The sequence below is a fragment of the Ovis canadensis genome, chromosome 15 (assembly GCF_042477335.2).
Source record: "Ovis canadensis isolate MfBH-ARS-UI-01 breed Bighorn chromosome 15, ARS-UI_OviCan_v2, whole genome shotgun sequence".
Taxonomy (NCBI): domain Eukaryota; kingdom Metazoa; phylum Chordata; class Mammalia; order Artiodactyla; family Bovidae; genus Ovis; species Ovis canadensis.
In genome coordinates, this window is record NC_091259.1 from 51,292,591 (window position 1) to 51,319,311 (window position 26,721).

At 39.4% G+C, this 26,721-nt stretch overlaps 1 protein-coding gene across 2 annotated transcripts in view; it reads left to right on the plus strand.

Annotated features, from left to right (window-relative positions):
- The window catches only part of DENND5A (DENN domain containing 5A), a 102,561-nt gene that overhangs the window by 59,681 nt on the left and 16,159 nt on the right, over positions 1-26,721 (plus strand). For both annotated transcript variants that reach the window (XM_069554425.1, XM_069554426.1), the window contains exons 5-12: positions 2,968-3,155; positions 10,360-10,677; positions 11,813-12,028; positions 12,514-12,748; positions 15,534-15,684; positions 16,357-16,450; positions 19,529-19,660; positions 21,511-21,663. In XM_069554425.1, coding sequence (XP_069410526.1) covers positions 2,968-3,155; positions 10,360-10,677; positions 11,813-12,028; positions 12,514-12,748; positions 15,534-15,684; positions 16,357-16,450; positions 19,529-19,660; positions 21,511-21,663 — 1,487 coding nt within the window. The remainder of the gene's footprint in view (positions 1-2,967; positions 3,156-10,359; positions 10,678-11,812; positions 12,029-12,513; positions 12,749-15,533; positions 15,685-16,356; positions 16,451-19,528; positions 19,661-21,510; positions 21,664-26,721) is intronic.

Sequence of the window (26,721 nt, forward strand, 5' to 3'; positions counted from 1 at the left end):
AATTCCTGGTTCAGAATTTTAGTCCAGTAACATATGTAGTATGCATATTGCTTTTAGTAGTCAATTCTTCATGTCTCTTATGACTGACGTTTTTGTAGAGTACAGGCAAGGTATTTTGTAAAATGAACCTCCATTTGGGTTTTTCTTCTGATGTTTCCTTCTGGCTAGATTCAGGTTATACATTTTTGGCTGTGATATCACAGAAGTGATGTAGTGGTTCTCTCAGTGCATTATATCAAGAGGCACATCATGTCTATTTTTATCACAGGAGGTACATGATGTTCGCTTGTCCCATTTTTGATAATGTTAATTTGATCACTTGGTTAAGGTGATATGTCTGCTGAATTTCTTAACTGAACGTTATCATTTTTAACCTTTGTAATTAATAACTAATTTGTGAGTTGATACTTTGAAACCATAAATTTATTGTTGCTGTTCAAAGTTTTACCTAATAGCTTTAGCATCCTTTGATAATTCTAGTCTGAATTAGTTACCAGGCTGTGAGGAAGAACATTTCATTCTCCCTTGTTTATTATTGTATGGACTCATAGATTTTTATTTTATTCAGTAGGTTATATGGTCCATTACTATAATTAATTTTTTTTATTTTGAGGTCAAATTGTCCCAGATCTGGTCCATGGGCAAAGTCTGAATAATGTTGGTTAGGAGACCACTGTAATAATCGAAGTGAGACTCTATGTTGTCTCTTCACTAAGGAGGTAACAGCAAAGTGGTGTGAACTGGTTGGATTCTGGATATGATTTGAAGTAATAGAGACTGTGTTGAATTGAATAGCATATACCCCATCTAAAATGGACAGCCAGTAGTTAGCTCCAGTTAATTCCTTTGAAAATCCTGGCCTGATGTTTCTAGATCTTCCAGTTTTTCACGAGGATCCTATGGGGTGGCACAGAGTCGGACACGACTGAAGCGACTTGGCAGCAGCAGCAGCAGCAGCAGCAGCAACAGTAACAGTGTTCTTGTTAAACACTGCAGAACAAACAAGAAAAGCCTCTGTTGACTGAGTGTGGTTCCTGAGGCTTCACTTTGCAACTTGTTTTAAATAATGATGTTTCAGACTCCTGTCTCTGGCTGATGTATAGACTTGTGTAAGTCTTGTTGCTTTTTTAGTTACTGTTTCTTGACTGCTTAGTTGCTCAGTCGTGTCAGACTCTGCAGCCCCATGGACTGTAGCCTGCCAGGGTACTCTGTCCATGGGATTCTCTAGGCAAGAATACTGGAGTGGGTTGCCATGCCCTCCTCTAGGGGATCTTCTTGACCTAGGGCTAGAACCTGTGTCTCCTGCATTGGCAGGCAGATTCTTTACCACTAGTGCCGTCTAGGAAGCCCATGTTTCTTGACTTAAACTGGATGAAACAGCTGACACTGAAAAACATGGGTTTGAATTACATGGATCCACTTATATGTGGATTTTTTTCAATAAATATGTACTATAAGAATGAACAATCCATGGTTGTTTGAATCCTTGGATGTGGAACTGTAGATAGAGAGTGAAGTGAAGTGAAGTGAAAGTCGCTCAGTCATGTCTGACTCTTTGCAACCCCATGGACTGTAGAGTCCATGGGATTCTCCAGACCAGAATGCTGAAGTGGGTAGCTGTTCCCTTCTCCAGGGGATCATCTCAGCCCAGGGATTGAACCCAGGTCTCCTTCATTGCAGGCAGCTTCTTTACCAGCTGAGCCACCAGGGAAGCAGAGGGCCACCTGTAAATGTTTGAGAAGATGAAGTTTTAGTCATCAGTTTTTAATTATTGCATTACTAGTTAAAAAAAACCCAAAAACTATTTCCAGGTCATGCTTAGTCAGGAACAACGTGTAAGCTGCTCCAGAGTTTTATTGGTGACCACACAGGATGCTTTGCTAAAACTTCTCTATCTAGTTGATGCATATCAGCTTCTGCTCACTTCCTACTCATTTATCTTCATTTTCTGGAAAGCTTTTTGTTACTTATAACTCCTTTAAGCTGGGATTTGCTTAAATGGTGGGCTGAGTTTTTAGTGCATAAAGCTGTTTAACCCCTGTGAAAACTCACTCATTTGAAATCAACTGTTCCAGGAGGATATTACTCATATGGTTGTAAAATTTTTGTTCCTACTTTGTCCTTAAGTATCTGAAACCATCATACCATTTGTAAATAGTAACTTGTTAAATTTTGATTTTAATAAATCTATTGTATTGGCTTTGCTTATTTTAAAAATAAAACTCCAAAAACTAAAAGAAAAACAAGTCTAGAAATTGCATCCTTAAGAAAAGTTAAACTTTGAACATAAGCCTTCTCCTCCAAGCTGTGCTCTCTGACCTAGAATAGGCTTTTGAGTAATGAAAATCAGTCTTCTGAGTCTGTCAAGTTCTAGGGAAGGTTTTTATCAAAGTGTGAAAATGACACTTTCATACTGTTTCCATTCAGGCTAGGTTGTCAGGTTGGGGGCAGACTTGGCTAAGGGTAGAAAACCAGCTTCTGCTTGGTTGGTGGTTCTTTGGTCTTGATCTTGACTGCAAAGTTCACATCAGCTCTTTAGAGAATGCAGACGCATGTAAGCGGTAAATGAGGTGTTTGGCATTCATGCTGAATAGAAACCAGACCACAGTTCCTTTTTTTTTTGTTCTAGTTCTCTACCCTCTTTCTACTTAAGAGAATCTACTTAACCTTCTCATTTAGTATTTAGAGCAAGGTGCCATTTATGATTTCTATTGTATTTCTATTAAATGTTATAATGAGTATGGACCTGTGTGTGTGGGAGGATGTATACTTCAGCATATGATCCACTGAGGTTTCTGGGTTGTCTCTTTGATTCCCATAAGGGAATCATGCTCTGAGCACCCTTGCTGAAGTTTATACTGTTCTTTCTACATGTGGAATTGTATTAAAATTTTTTAATTACTATTGGAGAAGCAGATGCCTTGTTTTTGACTGGTTTGTGTGTATGTGTTTATTTTTTTGACCTAGATTACCAGCGACTGATGACTGTGGCGGAGACAATTACAGCTCTCATGTTTCCTTTCCAGTGGCAGCATGTCTATGTTCCTATTCTCCCGGCTTCTCTCCTACATTTCTTAGATGCTCCTGTCCCATACCTGATGGGCTTGCATTCCAATGGCTTGGATGACCGGTCAAAACTGGAGCTGCCTCAAGAGGTAAGAGAAACGTGGAGCTTGGGTGCTGGTGCCTGTGGCCCTGATACAGGATTTGGGAGAGAAGGGCTTTGGGATGAGTCCAGGGTGGTATCGCCAAGTTTATTTTCTTTTTGGAGAACATAAATAACTTTCCAGGGAAAAAGTAAAAATAATGAACATTGAGCTCAATTTATATCATTCCAGAAACACTTGTTTATCACCTGATATAACATTTATTGTAATCTGTGTTTATACTATTATGAACTGCCTTTTTCATGCACAATTTTTCAAACACAGGATTTTATGTATTTATAAGACATTTATTAGAAAATCTTAATTACGTAAAATTTTAAATTTACATGGAAGAGGAGCATAGTGAATCTGTTTTCAATACTTAGCTTCAACAGTTATCGTACATTTAATTGTGTTTTATTTCTATACTATTTCATATTATTTAAAGAAATTCCACATAATATAATTTTATAGCTACTTTAGTAGCCAGACTTATATTAATAAATCATTGGTTTTCTTTTATAGGCCACAGTGGCTCTGTAAAAGTTGACCAGATCATAGTGATTCTTGTAGTACTGAGACATCTTTGAAAATTTTCCTTGCTCAAGATAATGAAGGCCTTGAGATAATGTGTTTCCTCTCTTGCTGTGAGAATGGTCTGTTGGTCATTTCTATTGTTTCAAATACTAAAATAACTGATTAAAAATAAGTATTTATTTATTTAGTACTTCATTCTAAAATAAATTTAAAGCACCATTAGAAATAAGATTGTTCACTGTTTATTTTCCTAGAACTACAGGTAAAACTCGTCTACCTCTTTTGGTCAATTCGTGGCTGGTATGAAACTAGCTGGGGGAATTGGGCTTTACTACTCTGATTTTCATAGTCAGTGGAAAGGCCTGGGAAGAACACTTTGGAGTATTCACACAATGGTGTCATCCCTCTACCAGTGATTTTTTGGGGGAAGATTTTTATGTACAACTGAGGAATATGAGTAAAAGGACCTCCAAAGAAGAGACCATTCTCATGGAATTGGGTCTGAGCAGCCTCATGTTGTTGGGCATGTCTGGGTAGCCACGGTGATGAACAATCCTGATAATTAGATCATACCTATAATATTTAAATTATATTCAGATGCATCTCTTTTTCTCTGTCCTTTGGTTTTAGAATCAAAATGTCTTCTTTGTAGTTTTTGGTCTTCTGCCTCCTTTGCTTCTTTGATTCTATAGTGCTTTGTGCTTTTTGGGGTGGGACAAGATGAATTAAAGAAAAGATCTAAATGATGTCAGCTTAAAAAAAATTCAGAAGTCTGCAAAAAGAACAGAGTTTATTTGGGGACTTAAAATTTGCAGTTGGGGAGAATCAGATTTGGTAGCCCTGAAAGAGTGTTCCAAGGAAAAGAAAGAGTCAGGGACTTATAAGGACAAAAAACCATGAAGTTGTTAAAAGTTGCCCTGTGAGAGTTGTGATCGACTCTAACCTAAGTCAGAATATTTGTCCTTAAGAAATCGCAAGTTATTTTATGGTAGGGGTCCTATAAATATATAGACTGTTACAAATTTTTTAAGGGTAAGGGCCTTTTAGTATCTTGAGTTTTTGGAGGTGTTCTGGGTGACTTCATCAGGCCGAAATGTCTGAATCCATCCAGCCTGAGTCGTGCAAACATACTTCCTTAGTGGCCTCCTGGCTCCATTTTAGAGATCTCTTTTAGCAATACTGACTCCATTTTGGCTTTCACAATGATGGAGAAAACCATTGCATTTTGGGGTATTGGGTTTTTATATGTATTTGTCTACTAAAATGCCTAAAGAATAGATATCAAAGATTGGAGTGTGGAGAGCTTTTTGTTGTTGCTTTAAATGATTGTATATTTAATATTGACACTTCTTTCTGGTAAACCTAACTATACTTTTGTAAAAGTCAAATAAGAATAACAGTAGAAATGATTGAAGGTAGAAAGGCAAAGAGGCATGCATAATCTAATAAATAGGTCACTAGGCAAGAAGCCAGAGTTGTTTTATTTTCATCTTTGGCATCAGCTGGCTGTATACTTGCGGTCAAGTTCTATTTCCTGTAGGGTCTCTCAGTATCATTCTGTGTGGGCTTTGTGTATGTGGGTATGTGAAGAGGCTGCTGGGAGACCAGCAGTTTTCTTAACAGGACTGTTTGAGAAACTGTGGGTTGTTTGAGAAACCCAGAATCTCACTCTGTTCCGGGATGTTGGAGCCTCCACTTTTGCATCCAGCCTGCTGGACCTTTTGAACTCTCTTGTACGCCACTGTTGCTGCATCTGTTGTACTCTGCCTCTCCTTGTGGTCCCCTTGAGAAGGAGTGGCAGGTTGGAGAATACCTGTGTGTACTTTATAGGCAGTTCTAGGGTTTCAGAGTCCCACTTCATCCAGCCAGTCCCTCTGAAGATCATGTGTTTGTGGGGATAGGTACACAGCTGGATATTTTCTACCTTAATTTTTAGCAGATGACCTCTGGGATATCTGAGTCTGTGTAAGTCCCCCTGGTAAACTTTAGGCTGGTAAAGAACGAGGGGGTTTCTCAAGGAGTAAAGCATCATCAAAGATACACATAATGAATGGAGAGTGATAATATTTTTGAAAGATAATTTTAGGATGTCTCAGAGATGATACATTTATAGTTTCAAATTCTAACAGTGCACAGAAGTATAAAGTAAAAAATTACCTCAGATTTTACCACCCAGAGATAACTAAGGCTGGGAAATTCACTTAGGCCTTTGCAAGTGGGCATCATTAGGGTATTGGGGCTGGGCACACGATGTATAAAAGGGACTTTATCCAGAGGCATAAAGAGTGTACATTCCCTAACCTCCCCAAGTCAGAATTCATCAGTTGCTGCCCCATCTTTGGGCATCGAAGTCTGTGAAAAGCCCTTTGTTTCTTTTTACACCAACACATGAGCTCAGCTGGCCCAGAGCAAGTGAGAATGCTGTGCTGCTTTTGTGAAGCTTTCTTTGTCCTGTGCTTCTTTTTTGGGTTTCATTGTCTGAGCACAGGAAGGAGGCAGTTCCTCCACAACTGTGTCGGGGGAGGGGGTGTTCTTTCTTTCTGTCTTGGGTCGCTCTTTCTTTCCTTCTTTCTCAGGATACTTTGTCAGTAGCTTTTCCCCAGTAATCTGTTGAGACTAACCAGTGAGGCTGTCTGTGATTTGGTGCTAGGAACTCAGGGCTGGGAAAGACCAATGTGACCTTTTGCAGGAAGGGATTTGGGAAACTTCTGTGGTTTGGGATATCTATGTGATCACTGCCCCAGAGTAGCTAAGTCTTCCCATGGCCTCTCCTGATGAGACAGAAGGTTAATGGAAGAAAACTGATCACTTGGGTTCAGTGCCTCTTCCAGGCTTCTTCTTGTCCCTCAAGCTGTTTGTAGGAGTTGGCCTCTTTTCACATAAGGAAAGGGGTTTAAGGTAGATTTCAAGTTATTTCTGTTTGTCAGAGCCCTCTGTGTCCTGACAGGAAAGAGCATGAAGCTCTTGTGTTAGTCTGGTAGCTGAATGGCCTTCTTTTCATTTTGCCTTCTTATCCCTACCGGCCTCAGCCCAGCTCTGTGAAGAATGGCTAGTAGTATTGTCTCAGAGGCTCCTGTCTTAACCTCCGAAGTGCGCCTGAGCTGCTTTCTTTTCTCCAGCCGCCTCTGCCCAGGAGTATCTGCAATATGTGGATACAGCATTTGGAGTTTATCAGATTCTTCACAGATGTTCTGTGTTTGGTCAAGAGCAGTGGGAGAAACGGTAGCCAAGCATTGTTGAATGGATGTAGTTGTGTTTAGCTGCCTCTGTGTTTCCTATTGAACAAACTGTTTTTTCCCCCCTTTAGAGAGAGGAGAACCAAGAGGATAAATAATTGCACTGTGTGCCTCTGAGGGGAGAGGTCACAGTGCTTTCTTCCGTTAGCTATATGGACAGGGCTTGTGAGGCAGGTGATTTTCAAGACTAGATGATTTAATTCTGTCTTTACTGTATTTTTTAATTGCTTGATCCAAAGGCATTTATGATTTTAAAATCTTAAAGGAATAAACGTAAAAGTAGGTGTTATTTTTAGGTGTTAAACATGTATTAGCTCTTTAACAAGGAAGGAAGGGTTCAAAGTTGTTTTCTAGTGGAGGAACTCTGGAAAGTGGAATTTAAAGTGATTCTTCTAATTTTTGAATCTTGGTTATGGGAAAGTTCTCTTTAGTTATGGATTTGTTAATGGAGTAATTTATGCACTCAGCAAATGTGTATTGAATGAATGCATACATGGCACATGGACATGTTAAAACATGAAGTTTTCATAGATTGAAAATCTGTGAAATAGTTAGATAAAGCTGGACTTACCATATGGTCTTCCTGCCTCCTAGAATATAAGACTTACTGATACAGGGATAAATAGCAGAAACAGTGAAACAGCATTTTGATACATAATAATACATACCATGCCAAAGAACTTTTTAGTAATGGAGCTGGAAAAATTGCTTGTCCATAGGAAAAAAAATTCCTACCTTAATCAGATAACAAAGTCAACTTGAGATGGAATAAGCATTTAAATGTCAAAAGCAAAAATTTAAATCTTCTAGAAGAAAATGTTAATACAATCTTGATCTCGGGGTAGGGACTTTGTGAACAAGATGAAGAAAACACTTTCCATAAAATAAAAGATTGACAAATTTGATTTTTTTAGTTAAGAAAAAGACATTTTAAAATGAAAAGATAAAAGCTAGGAGAAGATATGTGTAGGACACATATAGCCTTTAAAGAGTTAGCATCAAGAGATTATAAAGAACTTTTGCAAATCGGTAAGAAGATGAGCAACCCAATAGATAAATGGGCTAAACATATGAAGAGGGATTGCATGAAAAATACACATTTCTTGTAATCAGGATCTTTGTAGCTCAGTCAGTAAAGAATTTGCCTGCAGTGCAGGAGACCCGTGTTCGATCCCTAGGTTGGGAAGATCCCCTGGAGAAGGAAGACTTGATAGACATGAGTTTGAAGCCTCCCTGTCCATCACCAACTCTTGGAGCTTGCTCAAACTCATATCCATTGAGTCAGTGATGCCATCCAACCATCTCATCCTCTGTTGTCCCTTCTCCTCCTGCCTTCAATCATTCCTAGCATCAGGGTCTTTTCAAATGAGTCAGCTCTTCGCATAGGTGGCCAAAGTACTAGAGCTTCAGCTTCAGCATCAGTCCTTCCAGTAAATATTCAGGACTGATTTTCTTTAGGATGAACTGGTTGGATCTCCTTGTTGTCCAAGGGACTCTCAAGAGTCTTCTCCAACACCACAATTCAAAAGCATCAATTCTTCAGCACTTAGCTTTCTTTATAGTCCAACTCTCACATCTGTGCATGACTACTGGAAAAACCAAAGCTTTGACTAGACGGACCATTGTTGGCAAAGTAATGTCTCTGCTTTTGAATATGCTGTCTAGGTTGGTCATAACTTTCCTTCCAAGGAGCAAGCATCTTTTAATTTCATGACTGCAATCACCATCTGCGTGATTTTGGAGCCCAAGAAAAGAGAGTCTGTCACTCTTTCCATTGTTTCCCTATCTGTTTGTCATGAAGTGATGGGATCAGATGCCATGATCTTAGTTTTCTGAATGTTGAGTTTTGAACCAACGTTTTCACTCTCCTCTTTCTCTTTCATCAAGAGGCTCTTTAGTTCTTCTTTGCTTTCTGCCGTAAGTGTGGCCTCAGAATTTTCTTGGCTATTTTTTTCTTTTATTTTTATGGGTAAATTCAGTCAGTTCATCAGATATGCCCTTCAAAAAAGTAAAAATCTTTCTGGGATTTAAAACCATTTTACATTGAATTTATAAATGTGGGGATAATTAGCATCTTTTCATTATGGAATTTTCCTATTTAATAATATATAGTGTGTACTTGTGTGTATATTCATTTATTGAAATTTTATATTCCACAGTGATAATAACAGTGTCGATTGACATTTATTGTATACTAACACTGTCCTAAATCCTTGATGTTGGTTGTCTCTTTATCCTTGTTATAACAAATACTTAATTAAGCACATAATAATACTCTGCAGTGAAGCAAATGACAATTGTCTTGGCAATTGGTTCATGGTTATAAGATAAATATACAAAGGTACTTGGCAACGGGTTCATGGTTATAAGGTAAATATACAAAGATAGAAGACTTTTCTAATTTATAGCTGCATTACTCAAAAATTCCAACATGGTTGAGAACTATGAAATATTTAAGTTAAACTGAACAAGAAATGTATAAGACCTCTCAGGAGAAGAGTGGATGTCTTGGCAATTGGTTCATGGTTATAAGATAAATATGCAAAGATACTTGGCAACAAGTTCATGGTTATAAGATAAATATACAAAGATAGAAGACTTTTCTAATTTATAGCTGCATTACTTGAGAATTCCAACATGGTTGAGAACTATGAAATAGTTAAACTGAACAAGAAACGTTTAAGACCTCTCAGGAGAAGAGTGGATGGTTAAGAGCTTGAGGGTACGACTTAAGTCAGGCTAGCTGAGTTCAAATCCCGGCTCTACTACTTACTAGCGGTGTGACTTTGGACAAGTTACTTAACCTCTCTGTGTCAGTTTATCTGTAAAATAAGGATAACTATTGCCAGGTTGCTTTTTGTTTATCCAGATTACCTACCTCCCCAGCAGTGTATGAAAGTACTGTTTCTCTGTGTCCTCTCAGAAGCAGTCTTAAAAACAGAAGAAAGCACAGAAATCACAAGACCAGCCATCAAATCTTACAAATCAGGAATGAGGCTCATAAGGGAATACTGGCATGCTCAGGGCCATATAGGGAGATAGTGACAGAGTCAGATCTGGGACCCAGACTTTCTGATACTCTCCTAGTATTCTTTCTACTGTTGTAAGGATTTGTGAGTTCAATAAATATTCTATGAGCATTTACTATGTGAGAATTTGGTGCTAGATGCTAAGCATCTATGTATTTATATAATCCTTATCACTAAGATAAGTATTTTTATCTTCATTTTATAACTGAGGAAACAGAGTTTCATAACTCCCAAGATCCCAAGACTGGAAAGCATCAGGGCAGGATTGGAACTCAGGTCAACCTCCTTCCACCCCATCTTTATGCCACACCTAATTTATGCCCATTGCAGATGTTTGCTCTTTCCTCTCTTCATAATTCCTCTAAATAACTCTGGAGTTGTTCACAGTCCTCCTCCTGTTTTGACTACCAGGCTAACCTCTGCTTTGTGGACATTGACAACCACTTCATTGAGTTACCAGAGGACTTGCCTCAGTTTCCCAACAAATTGGAGTTTGTCCAGGAAGTCTCTGAGATTCTCATGGCATTTGGCATTCCCCCTGAAGGAAACCTTCACTGTAGCGAGAGCGCTTCCAAGCTGAAGAGGCTCCGGGCCTCTGAGCTCGTCTCTGACAAGAGGAATGGAAACATTGCAGGCTCCCCTTTACATTCCTATGAGTTCCTCAAGGAGAATGAAACTATCGCCCGCCTGCAGGCCTTGGTCAAGAGGACTGGGGTGAGCCTGGAGAAGGTAAGATGTTGTATATGGGTCTGAGCTAAGGTGTCAAATAAAGTATAGGGTAAGAAAGTACCCAGTTCAGGGCAGTGCATACCTGTGAATAGTGAAAGGATGCTCTGTGTGGAAGACCCTGGATTTGGCTCTGGCAAACATGATCCCCCATGTGAATGCTACTTGAATCTAAATCTGGGTAGCTTTTCACTTTGGACATCAAGGAGAAACTGCTGTCATTCTCTATAAACACTGCAGCAGAGAGACTTAGAGGGATGATGGTGGTAGTCTGAGTTTGGGCCTCTTTCAGATCCATTGCCATGTGAATGTCACAGCAACCTGGAGCACATAGAGCAGGAATTGTTGACTTAGAGAGCCTGAGTGTTTTGCTTAAGATTAAATGCCTCTATGTGGTTGACTTGAAGTTAGAACCTGGTCCTCTTGAATTCTAGTCCTCTGCTCTTCCTGGGGATGTATGAGCTTTCCATTGCCTGACTTTGATGAGACTGCTTTCTGTAGTTATTTACTCATCTCTTCACCCTCTGCATTCTCACTGTTATATCACTTTCTTAAATTACATATAAACAAAATAGGATAATCATTTTGTTGGGCTTTTTCTTTTTCTTTTTTTTAGTGCAGTGTGAAATGTCATTTTCCTGGTTTGTTAGTAGCGCAGATATTAAAAAAGAAAAATAATGGCCAGTTAAAGAAAAGCAGAGAAATATTTAGAGAGGTTTACAAGGTTAAGAGAGACCAATAAGGAAAAATTTTTAGGGAGAAAGGGAACATAAATATGGGGGAGAAAAAGAGATGAAAGGAGAATGAGAGTCTGACCTTGGTGCTTTACATTATCATTTTCTTGTTGCCTTCCCAAATTCCTTCTTTCCTGACCCTTGAGATAACTAGTGCCTTTTCTTCTAATGCTGTTTCTCTGCCTGTAATAAGTTTCTCTCCATTTTCATTGAGTTGCTGGATTCCTGCAAGTGGAACACCCTCATTTATCTCTGCTTCATGTCAGAATTCCTTTCTTTCCCCCCCCCCCATTTTTTCTGTTTTGAATGACTCTTGTGGGGAAAAAAGGATACGTTGCCTTTCTTTGGGATAAAAAGAAAAACTCGGGTGTTCTCAACTGTTTTATTTTGTTTTGTTTTTGTAGCTGGAAGTGCGTGAAGACCCCAGTAGCAATAAGGATCTCAAAGTTCAGTGTGATGAAGAAGAACTCAGGATTTACCAGCTAAACATTCAGATCCGGGAAGTTTTTGCAAATCGTTTCACTCAGATGTTTGCAGATTATGAGGTGTTTGTCATTCAGCCCAGCCAGGATAAGGAATCCTGGTTTACCAACAGAGAGCAGATGCAAAATTTTGATAAAGTAAGTATTAATATAGTCCTGCTGGGGAGGTGGTAAGAAATGAGAACATTTAAAGATGTGACTGAATATGAGTTTTTCTTCCATAAAACGTGCTGGAAACAAGTTCTCGGTCCTTCTAATGTTGGTAAAATGTTTGGTTGCTTTAGAGCAGAGTGCTGGTTATTGGCTGTCAGGTGATTTACCTTCAGTCAGAGCTCTCTTAGGCAAAGATGCACATGCAGGTTGAACATTAGGATTCTGGGAACGTTGATTGCCACAGTAGGTTACCTGAGTAAGTTTAAGCCAATGTGTCAAAGTTGCAGGATATTTGAAATATATAAATTTTTTAAAATGATGAGGTTTTGTGCTTTGCTTTTTATAAAGACCTGGGAAGCTTCAGAGAACAATTAACCTACTGAATCTCATGGGTATGTAGGCTTGGTTGATTGAGGCTGACATGACCTCTTCCCTCTTGATGACACTCTGTTTCCTTTTGGTCCCACCAGGCATCTTTTCTGTCAGATCAGCCTGAGCCCTACCTGCCTTTCCTCTCAAGATTCTTGGAGACTCAGATGTTTGCTTCTTTCATTGACAACAAAATCATGTGTCATGACGATGATGATAAAGATCCTGTGCTCCGGGTGTTTGACTCCCGAGTAGACAAGATCAGGCTGTTGAATGTTCGGACACCTACTCTGCGCACATCCATGTACCAGAAGTGTACCACTGTGGAAGAAGCAAGTGAGGCCTCCTTGTTGCTAGCTTTCTAGCCTCTTGGATTATATCACTAATGTGTCCTTATTCCTAAATATGCCAGCTTCTTTCTCTTGTTTTCTGCTTTTGCATAAGTTGTTTCCATTGCCTGCAATGCTTTCCTCTGTCTTTTTTGCCTGGCAAACTTTTTCTCATCCTTTAACACTGTGTCGGTTAAGAATGAGTCCTCCTGTAAGTACTAGAGAATCTAATTAGCAGCGCATTAAATAAATGGGAGTTATTGTTCTCAAATTATCAAGAAGGGCAGAACTGGTGGTGGTTCAGCTGCTCAGCATTGTAATCAGGAAATGAACTTCTATCTTTTCACTCCAATATTCTTAACATGTTGACTTTTTATTATATTCATGCTTATTGCCTCATTGTTACAAGAGGCCTTCTATGTTCAAATTCAGGGCAAAGGGGAAAGTTGATGCCAGCTGTATTGTCCCTCTTATATCAGAAAGCAAAAGCTTTCCCAGAAATTCCCAACAACTTCTGTTGTCTCATAAAAGCATATTATGTGACTACCGTTAAGTGCAAGGGAGGCTATGAAAGTGAGTATTGACCTGGTATAATGTTAGCCCAAACTGTATTGAAATTCTGTTAGCAAGAAAGAAGGGGTGAGTGAGTTATGGGTAAGTAAGCTGCTAACAGAAATCCAGCTGATGTTTCTCTTCCTCTGGAGCCTTCTCTGATGCTCTCAGGCTGAGTTGATTTCTTTGCTAAGCTCTGTAGTACCTTGTTCTTGCCTCCCCTTTATAATCTCTGTTCTAAGGTATCATTATCAGGGAGCAATTTAAGATCTGAGACTGTATTTACTCATTGTCTGACTCCTAGTCCTCTAACATTGTACCTGGAACATATAGATGTTAAAAGTTGTTTGCTACTTGCATGGTGGAGTACACCTTTTTGTTCATAGAGATTCTGTCTGGATCAGTTTAACTAGAGAATAGTCTCAGCCTGAGGTGTCAAACTAAGTAGTGTGCTCACTTCTGTGAGTGATATTCAGTGTCCTTGTAGCTTGTTGGTATGTTTTGTTTGTTCATTTACTAAATGTAAATACTTCGTGCCCAGTGTATGGTAAGTGCTCACCAAGTATTTACTAAATGAATGAATGAAGGTGCCAAGCATTTTTTTAGGTTTTGAAGATACAAGTGGTGACTGGCTTCCTCAACGTTATGCTTGGTTGCCTTCTGACTTTATCTTTCAGCTCATGCTCTAGGCCTTTCATTAAGATGATAGTCCTCTTGGCCAAGACTTGAGGACATGTTGCCCATGCAGGTGGAGTACTCTGACATAGTCATCTTTGCCTCCTAGAGCACATCCAGTTTCAGATTCCAGAACCCTGCCTAAGGTTTTGGTCCTGGGGAGCAAAGTGATCTCCTAAACCGTCACTTTAAAGCAGGACTTCCCAATCTTTTCATGTTGTGTTATACTTGGAAATGACAATATTTATATATGGCTTTGAGAGCCCAGGTCTACCACTTAAGGCCAAGAAGCCTTGAATTTGGGCCTGCTTGGTCAGGATGCATGTCCTCTCCCCAGGGGACTCACATCCTGAAGTGTTCTCCAGGTCTACCCATTACAGCTGGTCAGGCTGGTCCCCCACAGAGCAGGGATTGCATGCCCACACACGTGTGGCCTTGGCACTGTGTGCAGAGCTGGCCTGCCTGGGTATGTGTTTCTGTAGCCAAGAGTATCCAGAGCAGGAGCCTGCTTTTGTAGATAGCTCTGTGGTGTCAGAGGGCTTCCCAGGTGGCGCTAGTGGTAAAGAGCCTGCCTGCTAATACAGGTGGCATAAAAGATGCAGGTTTGATCCCTGTGTCGGGAAGATCCCCTGGAGGAGGAAATGGCAACCCACTCCAATGTTCTTGCTTGGAGAATCTCATGGACAGAGGAGCCTGGCAAGTTACAGTCCATAGAGTCACAAAGAGTCAGACACAACTGAAGCAATTTAACGTAACATTGTGGGGCTAAAGGGAGGAGTTTGTTTATACTAGAGACTGAAATGAGAGGCTGTAGTGACTTGAGACCTTCTCCTACCTAGAGGTTGAGGCAGTCAGTTCTCAGCCCATCTGTAATCCATTTGTTGAATACCAAATACTGATATGAATTACACTGGTCTCATTTGTGGCCAGGACATGAATTCTTGTGGTCTTGTTAGAATGTGGGGTTTGGGATATGGAAAGAGAGCTAACTAACCCTCATTTCTGTGACTCCTTTCAGAAAAATGAGTATCAAAGACCCTCCCCGCAACTACACACTCCGTTCCCAGGAGTAATGCCATTGGTATATTCCTGAGATATGTAATCCAATAATGCTTGTTCAGGGTTCTTCCTGCTGGCTTCAGATTTCTAGCCTAGAGTAGCTCAGCTACATCATCTCATTCTGCATGGACATCTCAGTTTCTTGAATCAGTGTGATTGGAAAATGGTAAAAACATAGCTACTGGCGACTTTTTAGAGATTCTTTAAAACGTGACATTTAGAGGGGATCTTGGAAATTCTTTTTTAAAGAATGAAGTTCCACAAATTTTGGTATCTTGTGTTTTCCTTTTTATTTAGCTCAAAATACTTTATTTCCTTTTTTGATTTTCTTTTTGACTCCTGGTTTATTTAGAAATGTGTTATTTAGTTTTAAGGTATTAATGATTGTTGTTGGTCACAGAACTTTGTCTGAATCAAGTTATTTCAGATTTATTGAGACTTGTTTTATGGCCCAGAATTTGATACATTTTTTAAAGTACTGGACTTTATTTTTCATTCTTATCCAGAGAAAGCAATTGAGCTGCGACTGGCAAAAATTGATCATACTGCGATTCACCCCCATTTACTTGACATGAAGATTGGACAAGGGAAGTATGAACCAGGCTTCTTCCCTAAGCTACAGTCTGACGTGCTTTCCACTGGGCCAGCCAGCAACAAGTGAGTCAACCCCAGAGATTCCCCACAGTGGTAATATAGTATCTGAACCTAGACTGTCATTTCCAGAAGACCTTGACTTTTGTAAAGCAAATGTGGAGAAGATACAAACTGTCCAGGTTGTTCACTTGTTTAAACAAGGAAACAGATGACAGAGCATCGTCAGCTCCCGTCTCCACTGTGCAAATTGGGATAGCTCCATGTATCAGGACCTGTAAAAGGCCAGACTGCAGATGGGTTGAAATCATCTGCAAATCTCATAACTGGGCCCAGACAGCACCTAGCTAGCACTGTAAGTGGTGGAGTAGAGTAAGTGGTGGTTGAAATAATTGGAGTCTGACCTGAAACTCAGTAACTTAGCAGAATTGTTTTTTCTTTGTTAACTTTTGGAGATAAGTTTATCGAAGGCCAGGCAGAGATGAGTGAAAATAGTTTTGGATCTGTAAGTGAAGTTTCTGTAGATGTTTCAAGAGAGAGAACGTCTTGGTTCCTTGGAAAGATATCTCTTTATTGCCCAGTCACTGATCTTTAACCTGCCCTTATATCAAGGTTTGAGCTACCTCTGGTGCCTTCTTGGTAGCTTCCCATTGGTCCCTAGATGTTTAAGTTTTCTCCTATAAGTTGACCTTACTTTCTTAGCAGAATATTCTTAATTGTCTGCTTTGATTCTGTCAGGTGGACAAAAAGGAATGCTCCTGCCCAGTGGAGGCGTAAAGACCGGCAGAAGCAGCACACAGAACACCTGCGTTTAGACAATGACCAGAGAGAGGTAAGACACCTTGAGAATGATAAGAAACGACCCTGTTACCGTGCTGTACCCTCCTTCTCTTTACATCCTTGGTCTCTGATCTGATTCAAACATCCTTCCCACAGGGAAGGGTTAATAATGAGTGAGTTCCTGATACCTGATATGAGCCTGGCTTGTGACAAATCTAGGATGTACAGTGGTTCACAAGTGGCAGCAGCCACTAACCACATGCATCCTCTCCCTGAGCCAGACTTGCACTTGTGTTTAGTGATGCTCCCAGTACTTGGAAGAAAGCCTTTCACTGTTGTTTCAATAGTCACTCGTGCATGATACTCACTCTCTCCATGGGAGAGAGTGGTGTAGGGAGGGTGGTAGGGGTGACAGGAACATCAGGAGGTAAGATTCTACAACTTGGAAAAATTACTTTGAAAATTCTTGAGGCTTTTGTGTGTGTTTGGTATGATAGAAATTAATTTGTTAGAGTGAGATGGAGGAAAAGCTGAACTTGGGTTAATGCTGTGAATCTCTGAACATGGGGAGGAGAAGCCTTTTTTACCTATTTCTTTTCTTCATCTTAATTAAAAAGAGGTAATCTTGACTTTTTTCTCAGAGGAGCCAAGGGAATATTTTTATCAGGTGCCTGGGGATTGAGGATTCTTCAGTTGACCTGAGTCCTCATTGCTTGTAAGCAGTTTCTCAGCACTGCTATAACTTGTTCCCTGTAAAGTTTCTAGTTATAAACCTCAGGTTGCAGACCCTGCCTTACTGAGTTGCAGTGAAGTTGTGAAAATGGAGCTTAAGCTTCAGAAACCTATTTCAGCAACTTCTCTTTAAGAAAAGACCCTGCAGTTTGCATTTTATACAAAGTCAAGCATATTATACAAAATAAAGCATATTATTTTCATATGTGTCTAGCACCTCCGTGGATGGGAAAATATTTTGCTTTTGCTGTTTTTTAAATGAATAAATTAAAATTGCAAAGTATGGTCATGAATTTTCAACTGCTGGTTTATAGGGTACAGTTGTACTTAGTATTTTTGTGAGGATGGCATAATGGGTGTAGGGTGTGATGTTATTTTTAAAGTTCTCCTCTAGGTCTTCTACCTACCCTCCATAATATTTCTTTCAGCAGGGTTTATTGAGCACGTTTTCTTGGTCAAAATCACTATAGTAAACACTTTGAAATATAAAAATAACAAGGAGATAGCTTTGTCCTCAGGGAATGCCAGTTTATTAAGGGGGCAAAGGTAGGTATGCAACTGTCTTTAGTAGAAGAGTTTTTTGAAAGAGCTGTATGGGAGGCATGCCAGTGTTTGATTACTGATTAGAGAAAATAGAGTTCCATTCTGTCTGGGATAATCTCACACAAGACTGCTTAGAGGAACTAGCATCTGTTTTAGTCTTAAGGATGATAGGATTGTTAGGAACAGAGATGAGCATTGCAAGAAGAGGAGATGGCAGGACCCAAAGTGTGGTGGTGGATTGTGTAAAGGAGACTGTGGGCAGAATAGTTTGGAAGCAAGAGGTACTGGAGGAAGCTAGCAAGTTAGAAAGCAGATAGCAGTAGTGCAGGTGATAGTCATTGAAGCCTAATCTTGAGGGTTGATAGTCCGGGCAGAAGGAGGGGCCAGAAACTAGAATGGACAGAATTGTACTTCTGGAATAAACATGGGCAAGAAAGAAGTTGGGTACAAATGTTGGTTGTGAAACGGGGGTACCGAGAAGGTGTCAGCGTACAGTTAATTGCATTGATGTGGGTTCTGTGTTAAAACACAGCATGTGGGGAATCACCAGCAAATTATAGAAAAGCAGAAAATGCAGTTGTTTTGAGTGTGCATACATGCAAGAGTACTTCATGCGAGATGCCGGACTGGGTGAATCACAAGCTGGAATCAAGATTGCCAGGAGAAATATCAGCAACCTCAGATATGCAAATGATACTACTATAATGGCAGAAAGTGAAGAGGCACTAAAGAGCTTCTTGATGAAAGTGAAAGAGGAGAGTGAAAAAGCTGGCTTAAAACTCAACATTTAAAAAACTAAGATCATGGTATCTGGTCCTATCACTTTATGGCAAATAGATGGGGAAAAAGTGGAAGCAGTGACAGATTTTATTTTCTTGGGCTCCCAAATCACTGCAGATGGTGATTGTAGCCATGAAATTAAAAGATGCTGACTCCTTGGAAGAAAAGCTATGACAAACCTAGATAGCATATTAAAAATCAGAGACATCACTTTGCCAACAAAGGTCTGTCTAGTCAAAGCTGTGGTTTTTCCAATAGTAGTGTACGAATGTGAGTGTTGGACCATAAGGAAGGCTGAGTGTTGAAGAATTGATGCTTTCAAATGGTGGTGCTGGAGCAGACTCTTGAGAGTCCCTTGGACAGCTAGGAGATCAGACCAGTCAATCCTAAAGGAAGTCAGCCCTGAATATTCATTGGAAGGACTCATGCTGAAGCTCCACTGCTTTGACCACTTGATGCGAAAAGTGGACTCATTAGAAAAGACCCTGATGCTGGGAAAGATTAAAGGTAAAAGGTAAAGGGAGTGGCAGATGATGAGATGATTAGCGTCACTGACTCAATGGGTATGAATCTGAGCAAACTCCAGGAGATAGTGAAGAACAGGGGAGCTTGGCGTGCTGCAGTCCATGGGGTCACAAAAAGTCTGAGACAACTTTACAACAGTTTAGCAAAGATGGATATCTTTGATATGAGCAGAGGGATTAAATTCCTCCCAACTTGATGGGGAAAATGATTTTTCTCAATAGTACTCTGAGATTATAGTTGGTTTGTCCACGCATAGGAGTTTGCACACTCATACGTGTTGCAGCTGTGTGTTTTTTACCTTTTGTATCATTAAAGCCAAGATAATTCCAGCACTCAAGGAGTGCTTTACCTCAGAAAAAGAATTAATTCACCCTGTTCTGTTAGTTTTCCCTAAGATACAAGTGTTGCTTTTCAAACTTTGTCCTGAGCCTGAGAATGAGGCAGTAAGATAGTGCAGGGTGGTAGTGCCCTCTTCAGGCACCCATCTGTACTGGTTGCCTGTGATTTGTATGCATGGGCACAAAGTCTTTGATTTTTCCTTTTGCTTTAGAAGTACATCCAGGAAGCCAGGAATATGGGCAGCACCATCCGCCAGCCCAAACTGTCCAACCTCTCCCCGTCAGTGATTGCCCAGACCAACTGGAAGTTTGTGGAAGGTCTGCTGAAGGAATGCCGCAACAAGGTGAGCTGTGGACTCTTCTGAATGTGTATTTTCCTTGGCAGCCAAGGTAGACCAAGGCTTAGCTCTGACCATTCTTCTCTTGATTTTTAAAATATTGTTAATATAATATTGAGATAGTACTAGTGTTAAGGTCCTGTTAACTTGGAATTAGATGTATTTGTTTTACATAAAATGTAACATTGATTGAGAGCAAGCATAGTTTGCCTGATAAAAATTTAATATGTATTCTTTAAAACTGAGAGACAGTGGTAGTTTTTAATTTTAGACATCTTGTGTTACTTAAAATCATTAGTTTTAATGTAGTTAAATTGTCAACAGATTGATTTTACACATATGCAGATATTTTTGCCTCTAATTTACTGATAACGCTGATCTCATGTGTCTACAAACAAAAGAATTCACTGAGTGCCTACTGTGTGTCAGACCAAAGTGTGTTATTCAGTTTGTTTGCTGTTGGCATGTTTTTGCCATTCTACAAGAATAGTAATTTTTTTAAAGGTACTTTATTGAGATGTAATTGATATATAAAAAATGACACACATTTATGTATATGTCTTGATCATTTTTTATTTTTGGAGGTATGGAGAATAATTGCTTTACAATATTGGTTTCTGCCATATAGCAACACATATTGGCCATAGCTATATATATATCCCTATGCATACACTGGTGATACCACTAGCACAATCAGGATGTCTGTCACTTCCAAAGATTTCCTTATATTCTTTGCAGTTTTTTTTGTGTGTGTGCTTACGCAGCATGAGATTTATCACCTTAACATATTTTAAATTGCACAACGGATCTATTTAGTGTGGATGAATTTCACAGACATAAAGTTGAATGAAAAAGAAAAGAAAATAAACTACATTGTTAATCATTTCCTTGTTTTTCTGTAGTTTTATTGTACAAGTCAGGACAGTGATCACTTCTAGAGTGGGAAGGTGATTGGAGAAGGCACGTAGGGTTCTTCAAAGGTATAGATGGGCATTATTGTTTTTCTTAACCTTAGGTCAAGTTAGTTTAATAGTATATACTCACATAAACACATATATGTGTATGTATATGAGATATATTTCACAATAAAAATGTTAAAAATAGTAGCACTGGAAAAGAAATATGCCAAAGTGTTAAGAGTTGTTGCTTCTGCAAGGTAGAGTATGGGGTGATTTTTTCCTTGCTTAGATTTTTATATGTCACACATTATAACACAATTAAATCTTCCTTAAGAACTTGGATTCAATATTCAAGCAGCTTTAGATTCAAGGACCAGATCTGCTACTACTTAAAATAATATCTTCTTACAGAGCTATTTGGCTTAACTGAGATAATGTTATACTTAGTACAGTGCCTGGCACATAGTAATGAAACCTGCAATTATCATTATACAGCATGGTTTTTGTTTTACAGTGAGCACATGAAAATTTTTTTACCTAAAAGTAAATTACTTCTTAACTTTTTATCCCCTTGGCAGCTACTTCAGATATATTTCTAGGATTAAATGCTTTTAAAGATTTGTTTAAAAGGTCAGTTAGGCAATGAGAATCAGAGAATGTCTGAGATGAGCATGACCACAGGGTTTTATTCAACTCTTTTCATCTCATAAGTAAAAAAACTGAATCCTGAGTGATGAAATCACATGTCCACGGTCAGTGATTTCTGTGTTTTTATCTTCTTTAAAGAAGGCACTTTACTATATAACCTGACCGATACGATGAAAAGTAAATACACTCTTTACCTGTGGGTCTTCCTCTCAGCCCAACAGATGTACCTGGCAGGTGGGCACAAGCCTGTCTAGTTGAATGGGATCTGGCTAATGTGGGTGTCTAATCTTACCAACTGATTTCTTATAGACCAAGAGGATGCTGGTGGAGAAGATGGGGCGAGAGGCTGTGGAACTAGGACATGGGGAAGTGAATATCACGGGGGTGGAAGAGAACACCTTGATTGCCAGTCTTTGTGACCTACTGGAAAGGATTTGGAGTCATGGGCTACAGGTGAAACAGGTAATGAAGTCTGGCCTCTCCCTTTTGAGCAGACTGTCTTCCTGTTTTTGCATACTAGTTTCCCCACTTTTCCAGCTGGCTGGCTTTGAAGAATGGCACGTGGTGCTTGTGGAGTGAGACTTGGAATTGATTTTTTTTTGGTACAGAAAATTGTACACCTAATAAGTGTGAATTTTATGGTAATATGAATTATGTCTCAAAGTTGTTTTTTTTTTTTTTTTCAATTCAAATAGGATCATCCTGTATTTTGGAACTTGTTTTTTCTTGCCTCAGAATGTCTTCTCCATGTTCTTAACTAATTTAGGTGACAGTATAAGAGCTGAGACTATAAATCAGATAGTCCTGGGTTTAACTCCTACTTTCAGTCTGTGAAACTGAGCACGGTACCTAGCTTCTGTAACATTCTTTTTCCTCGTGTCCATGATGGAATTGTAAAAGAACATACCTCCATAGGACTCTTAGGAAGATTTGAAAAGATAATTTGAGTGAAGCACTAAGTTCAGAGCCTGTTATAACTGGGAGGTTCTCTAAAAATGTTTGTGGTTATTCTTCTTCTAAAAGTTCAGTTTTAATGACTGTTTTCACTGTATACATGTGCAGTACTTAAATCAATCCTTTATTATTGGTTATCTAAGTTATTTCTGATTTATCAGTATTAAGAACAGCACTGTGATTATAAGCTTTTAAAAATGTTAGTAATTGTGTATCCCTAAAATGTTGAGAGTTTTGTAGTAGAGCAGCAACACTGCTGCTGCTGCTGCTGCTAAGTCACTTCAGTTGTGTCCGATTCTGTGTGACCCCAGAGACGGCAGCCCACCAGGCTCCCCCGTCCCTGGGATTCTCCAGGCAAGAAGACTGGAGTGGGTTGCCATTTCCTTCTCCAAGGCATGAAAGTGAAAGTGAAGTCGCTCAGTCGTGTCCGACTTTTTGCGACCCCGTGGACTGTAGCCTACCAGGCTCCTCCGCCCATGGGATTTTCCAGGCAAGAGTACTGCAGTGGGTTGCCATTGCCTTCTCCTCAGCAGCAACACTATAGGCATTGAAATCAGAAAGACCTGGTTTTTAATCCTAGCTCCTCTTGATAACTTTAAGTGACGTGCAATTTCTGAGTTTCATCTTCCTTATCTATACTACAGAGTTAATAAAACCTTGCTTTCAGGGTTGTTATGATAATTATATATGGTTAAAAAAAAAAGTACCTGGCATGTGGTAGGTATGCAACATATAATAACTCTTATTATGCCAGGTTCTATGTGATGGATTTACGTTTCTTTCCTTTTCTCTGTAATAAATTAGTAGACTATATATGATCATTTTATCATTTCTTTTAAGTTTAGTAAGCCTGGATATAGTTGAGCCCTTTCAGTTTTTAAGTAAAATATATGCTCCCCCCGCCTCACCCCCCAAATTTCTTATTCTCCATAAAAGTCTTTAGGGAATTAGTTATTAAAAAATAGTAATACCATATCATCACAGGTGTCTTAAACTTGTCCTCTGAGGCTTTGCAACCATATCCTTTACGAATTCCCACAGCCTGGGGAATTTTGTTTGGAGCCCATTTGCTCCCCCTCTCAGTCTGAATAGATAGAGGTTACTTACTGGTGAGAAACCAGTACAGAATAGTGGGAACTTTTCAACTGAGCTTCCATTTTGTTCTGAGTTCTGATTTCGGAGCTCTAAATGTGAAGCACTGACAGTGTCACAGAGGAATTGAAGATCCGTGCCTTCTGGCAGGGACACATGTTCTGCTGGGATTGAATACCTACAGCTTGTTCTCCTTAGGCCTCCATTTTATTAACCTTCGTTTAGACCACTTTTCTCTCCTGATGAGAAGTTCTTCAGTTATGTTTCAGTCCAGGGATTATAACCTGGCTCCCTGGTCCCCTCAATAGTGTACCCAACTGTGACCAAATTCACTCTCAAAGAGTGATCGTCTCAGTCCCCTCTGGGGGCACCTTGTTGAACAACTACTTACCTGCTTAGAAAGTCAAAGAGAACACACACCGCAGTGTTTGCTGCTAGTCTCAGTTTGTTACCAGCTGCCTGCCTGAAAGGCTGCCAACATCAGGTCCTTATAAGAACCTGTGTTAACCTTACCACTCTCTTTGGCTTCTGTTGACATTTTCCAAGGATATGGACTTCCTTTAGTATATTTTTCTGAGGTTTGTTTTTTTCATACTGATTTAGTGACTGCTGCCATTTCAGGACTGATCAGTGAAAAGGGGTTGTTTCTCATCTTTCATGCGTGTGACATTCTTGGAGACTCTGGTGCTATATATTGTTTGGCCACATTCCCAAATGGGTAGTTGGGCTATATTGAATCTTGAACCCCAGTCAGCCCCTTTGCAATCACTGAGTGCCTGGGTGTCCTGGCACTGTGGCTGGAGTTGCTTTTGCCTTTAGCCCTTTGGCATCATTACATGTGAGGACTCTGGTGACCAGCTGCATTTCTGTGTCACATCCAGACAGTTGTGTTAAAGGAGGCTGCCTCCTGAGTCTGCTTAGATTTAGGGGATACAGTGATGCATAAGGCAGTCTCTGCTTTTTCAGGAGTTAATAGTGGTTTTGGTAAATGGATGGATATATGGGTTTCTAGAAGTTAAATTAACTAAATCAAAGACCATGAATATTTTGAGCTCTCATATTGTCTTTTACTTTATAGTCTTAATAAACCAGTTCGTAACAGTATAAGAATTGTAAGTCTCATTGATTTTGTTGAACATCTGTTTTCTCAAACATTTCGTATTTCAGTGAATTTAAAAAATTGTCTTTTCTAGTTGTGTGTATTTTTAAAAACTGCCATTAAGGTTGTTGGGTTTTAAGTTGGTTAAATCTTGTAGGAAATCCAAACCTACAGAAAGTTCATGTCAACAGCTTGCTGATCTGTAGATGGGGGGTTTTTCCCATTCAAATGCTTGGTTCCATGCCCGCCCCCCCCCCCCCCCCCAATCAGGTCAATTGGTGGATAAAAATAAAACAGATCCTCCATATTCTCATGGGAAAAATCTTGAGACTTAATTCCCCAAATTCATTCCCAAATGTAAAATTTTCTTCAGAAAATACAGCTTCAGAAGCTAAATGCTGTCTTCCAGAAGCTCCATTTGTATAGCATCATTATTAACAGTAATGGTTCTAATATTAGCTGTACTTAAACTTGCATCACAATACTTACTAGTTATATGATCTTTTGCAAGTTACTTAGTTGATTCTCAGTTTGTTCTTTTCTAAAGAAAATGAGGATAAATGTACCTACATTATAGGATTGTTGGAAGCATTAAATAAAATATTGTATTTTAAACTTTTAACATAGTGCTTAGTTCATAGAAAATGTCAAGACATGGTAGTTTCTGTCATTATTACTCTTGTAAAATATAGAACTAAATCACTTGTAAAATGACCATAATAAATCCTACTATTAAAATTATACTACATTTATATTATATCTGCTATGTGAGAATATTTATCATGAATCTGAAGTAAAAGTTTTAATCCTGTAACAAGTTAACATAGAGACAAGGGTCTCTATGTACAGAAGGATGACTAGACTAAGGATACAAAGCAGTTGCTAGGTGGCCAGCTGGGCTCACTTACTTTATAGGCAAATTGCTCCCTTAACATCAGACTTGAAAATGTTATCCAGATTTATGTCTTGGTAAAATGCAAAATGGAAAAGTAGGAAGTCAAGAAACACCTCGAGTAACAGGCAAATTTGGCCTTGGAGTATGGAATGAAGCAGGGCAAAGGCTAACAGAGTTTCACCAAGAGAATGCACTGGTCATAGCAAACACCCTCTTCCAACAACACTAGAGAAGGCTCTACACATGGACATCATCAGATGGTCAACACTGAAATCAGATTGATTATATTCTTGGCAGCCAAAGATGGAGAAGCTCTATACAGTCAGCAAAAACAAGACCAGGATCTGACTGTGGCTCAGATCATGAACTCCTTATTGCCAAATTCCAACTTAAATTGATGAAAGTAGGGAAAACCACTAGACCATTCAGGTATGACTTAAATCCCTTAGGATTATACAGGGAAGTGACAAATAGATTTAAGGGACTAGATCTGATAGAGTGCCTGATGAACTATGGCCAGAGGTTTGTGACATTATACAGGAGAACAGGAATCAAGACCATCCCCAAGAAAAAGAAATGCAAAAAAGCAAAATGGCGGTCTGAGGAGGCCTTAAAAATAGCTGTGGCAAGAAGAGAATTGAAAAGCAATGGAGAAAAGGAAAGATATACCCATTTGAATGCAGAGTTCCAAAGAATAGGAAGGAGAGAGATGAAAGCCTTCCTCAGTGATCAGTGCAAAGAAATAGAGGAAAACAACGGAATGGGAAAGACTAGAGATCTCTTCAAGAAAATTAGAGATACCAGAGGAACATTTTATGCAAAGATGGGCACAATAAAGGGCAGAAATGGTATGGTCCTAACAGAAGCAGAAGATATTAAGAAGAGGTGGCAAGAATATACAGAAGAACTGTACAAAAAAGATCTTCATGACCCAGATAATCACGATGGTGTGATCACTTACCTAGAGCCAGACATCCTGTAATGTGAAGTCAGGTGGGCCTTAGGAAGCATCACTACGAACAATATGAAGCTGTGAAAGTGCTGCAGTCAATAAGCCAGCAAATTTGAAAAACCACAGCAGTGTCCACAGGACTTAAAAAGGTCAGTTTTCATTCCAGTCCCCAAAAATGGCAATGCCAAAGAATGCTCAAACTACCATACAATTGCACTCATCTCACAGCCTAGTTACGAAATGCTCAAAATTCTCCAAGCCAGGCTTCAACAATGCGTGAACTATGAACTTCCAGATGTTCAAGCTGGTTTTAGAAAAGGCAGAGGAACCAGAGATCAAATTGCCAACATCTGCTGGATCATCAAAAAAACAAGAGAGTTCCAGAAAAACATCTATTTCTGCTTTATTTGACTATGCCAAAGCTTTCGACCACAAACTGTGGAAAATTCTTCAGGAGATGGGAATACCAGACCATCTGACCTGCCTCTTGAGAAACCTGTATGCAGGTCAGGAAGCAACAGTTAGAAC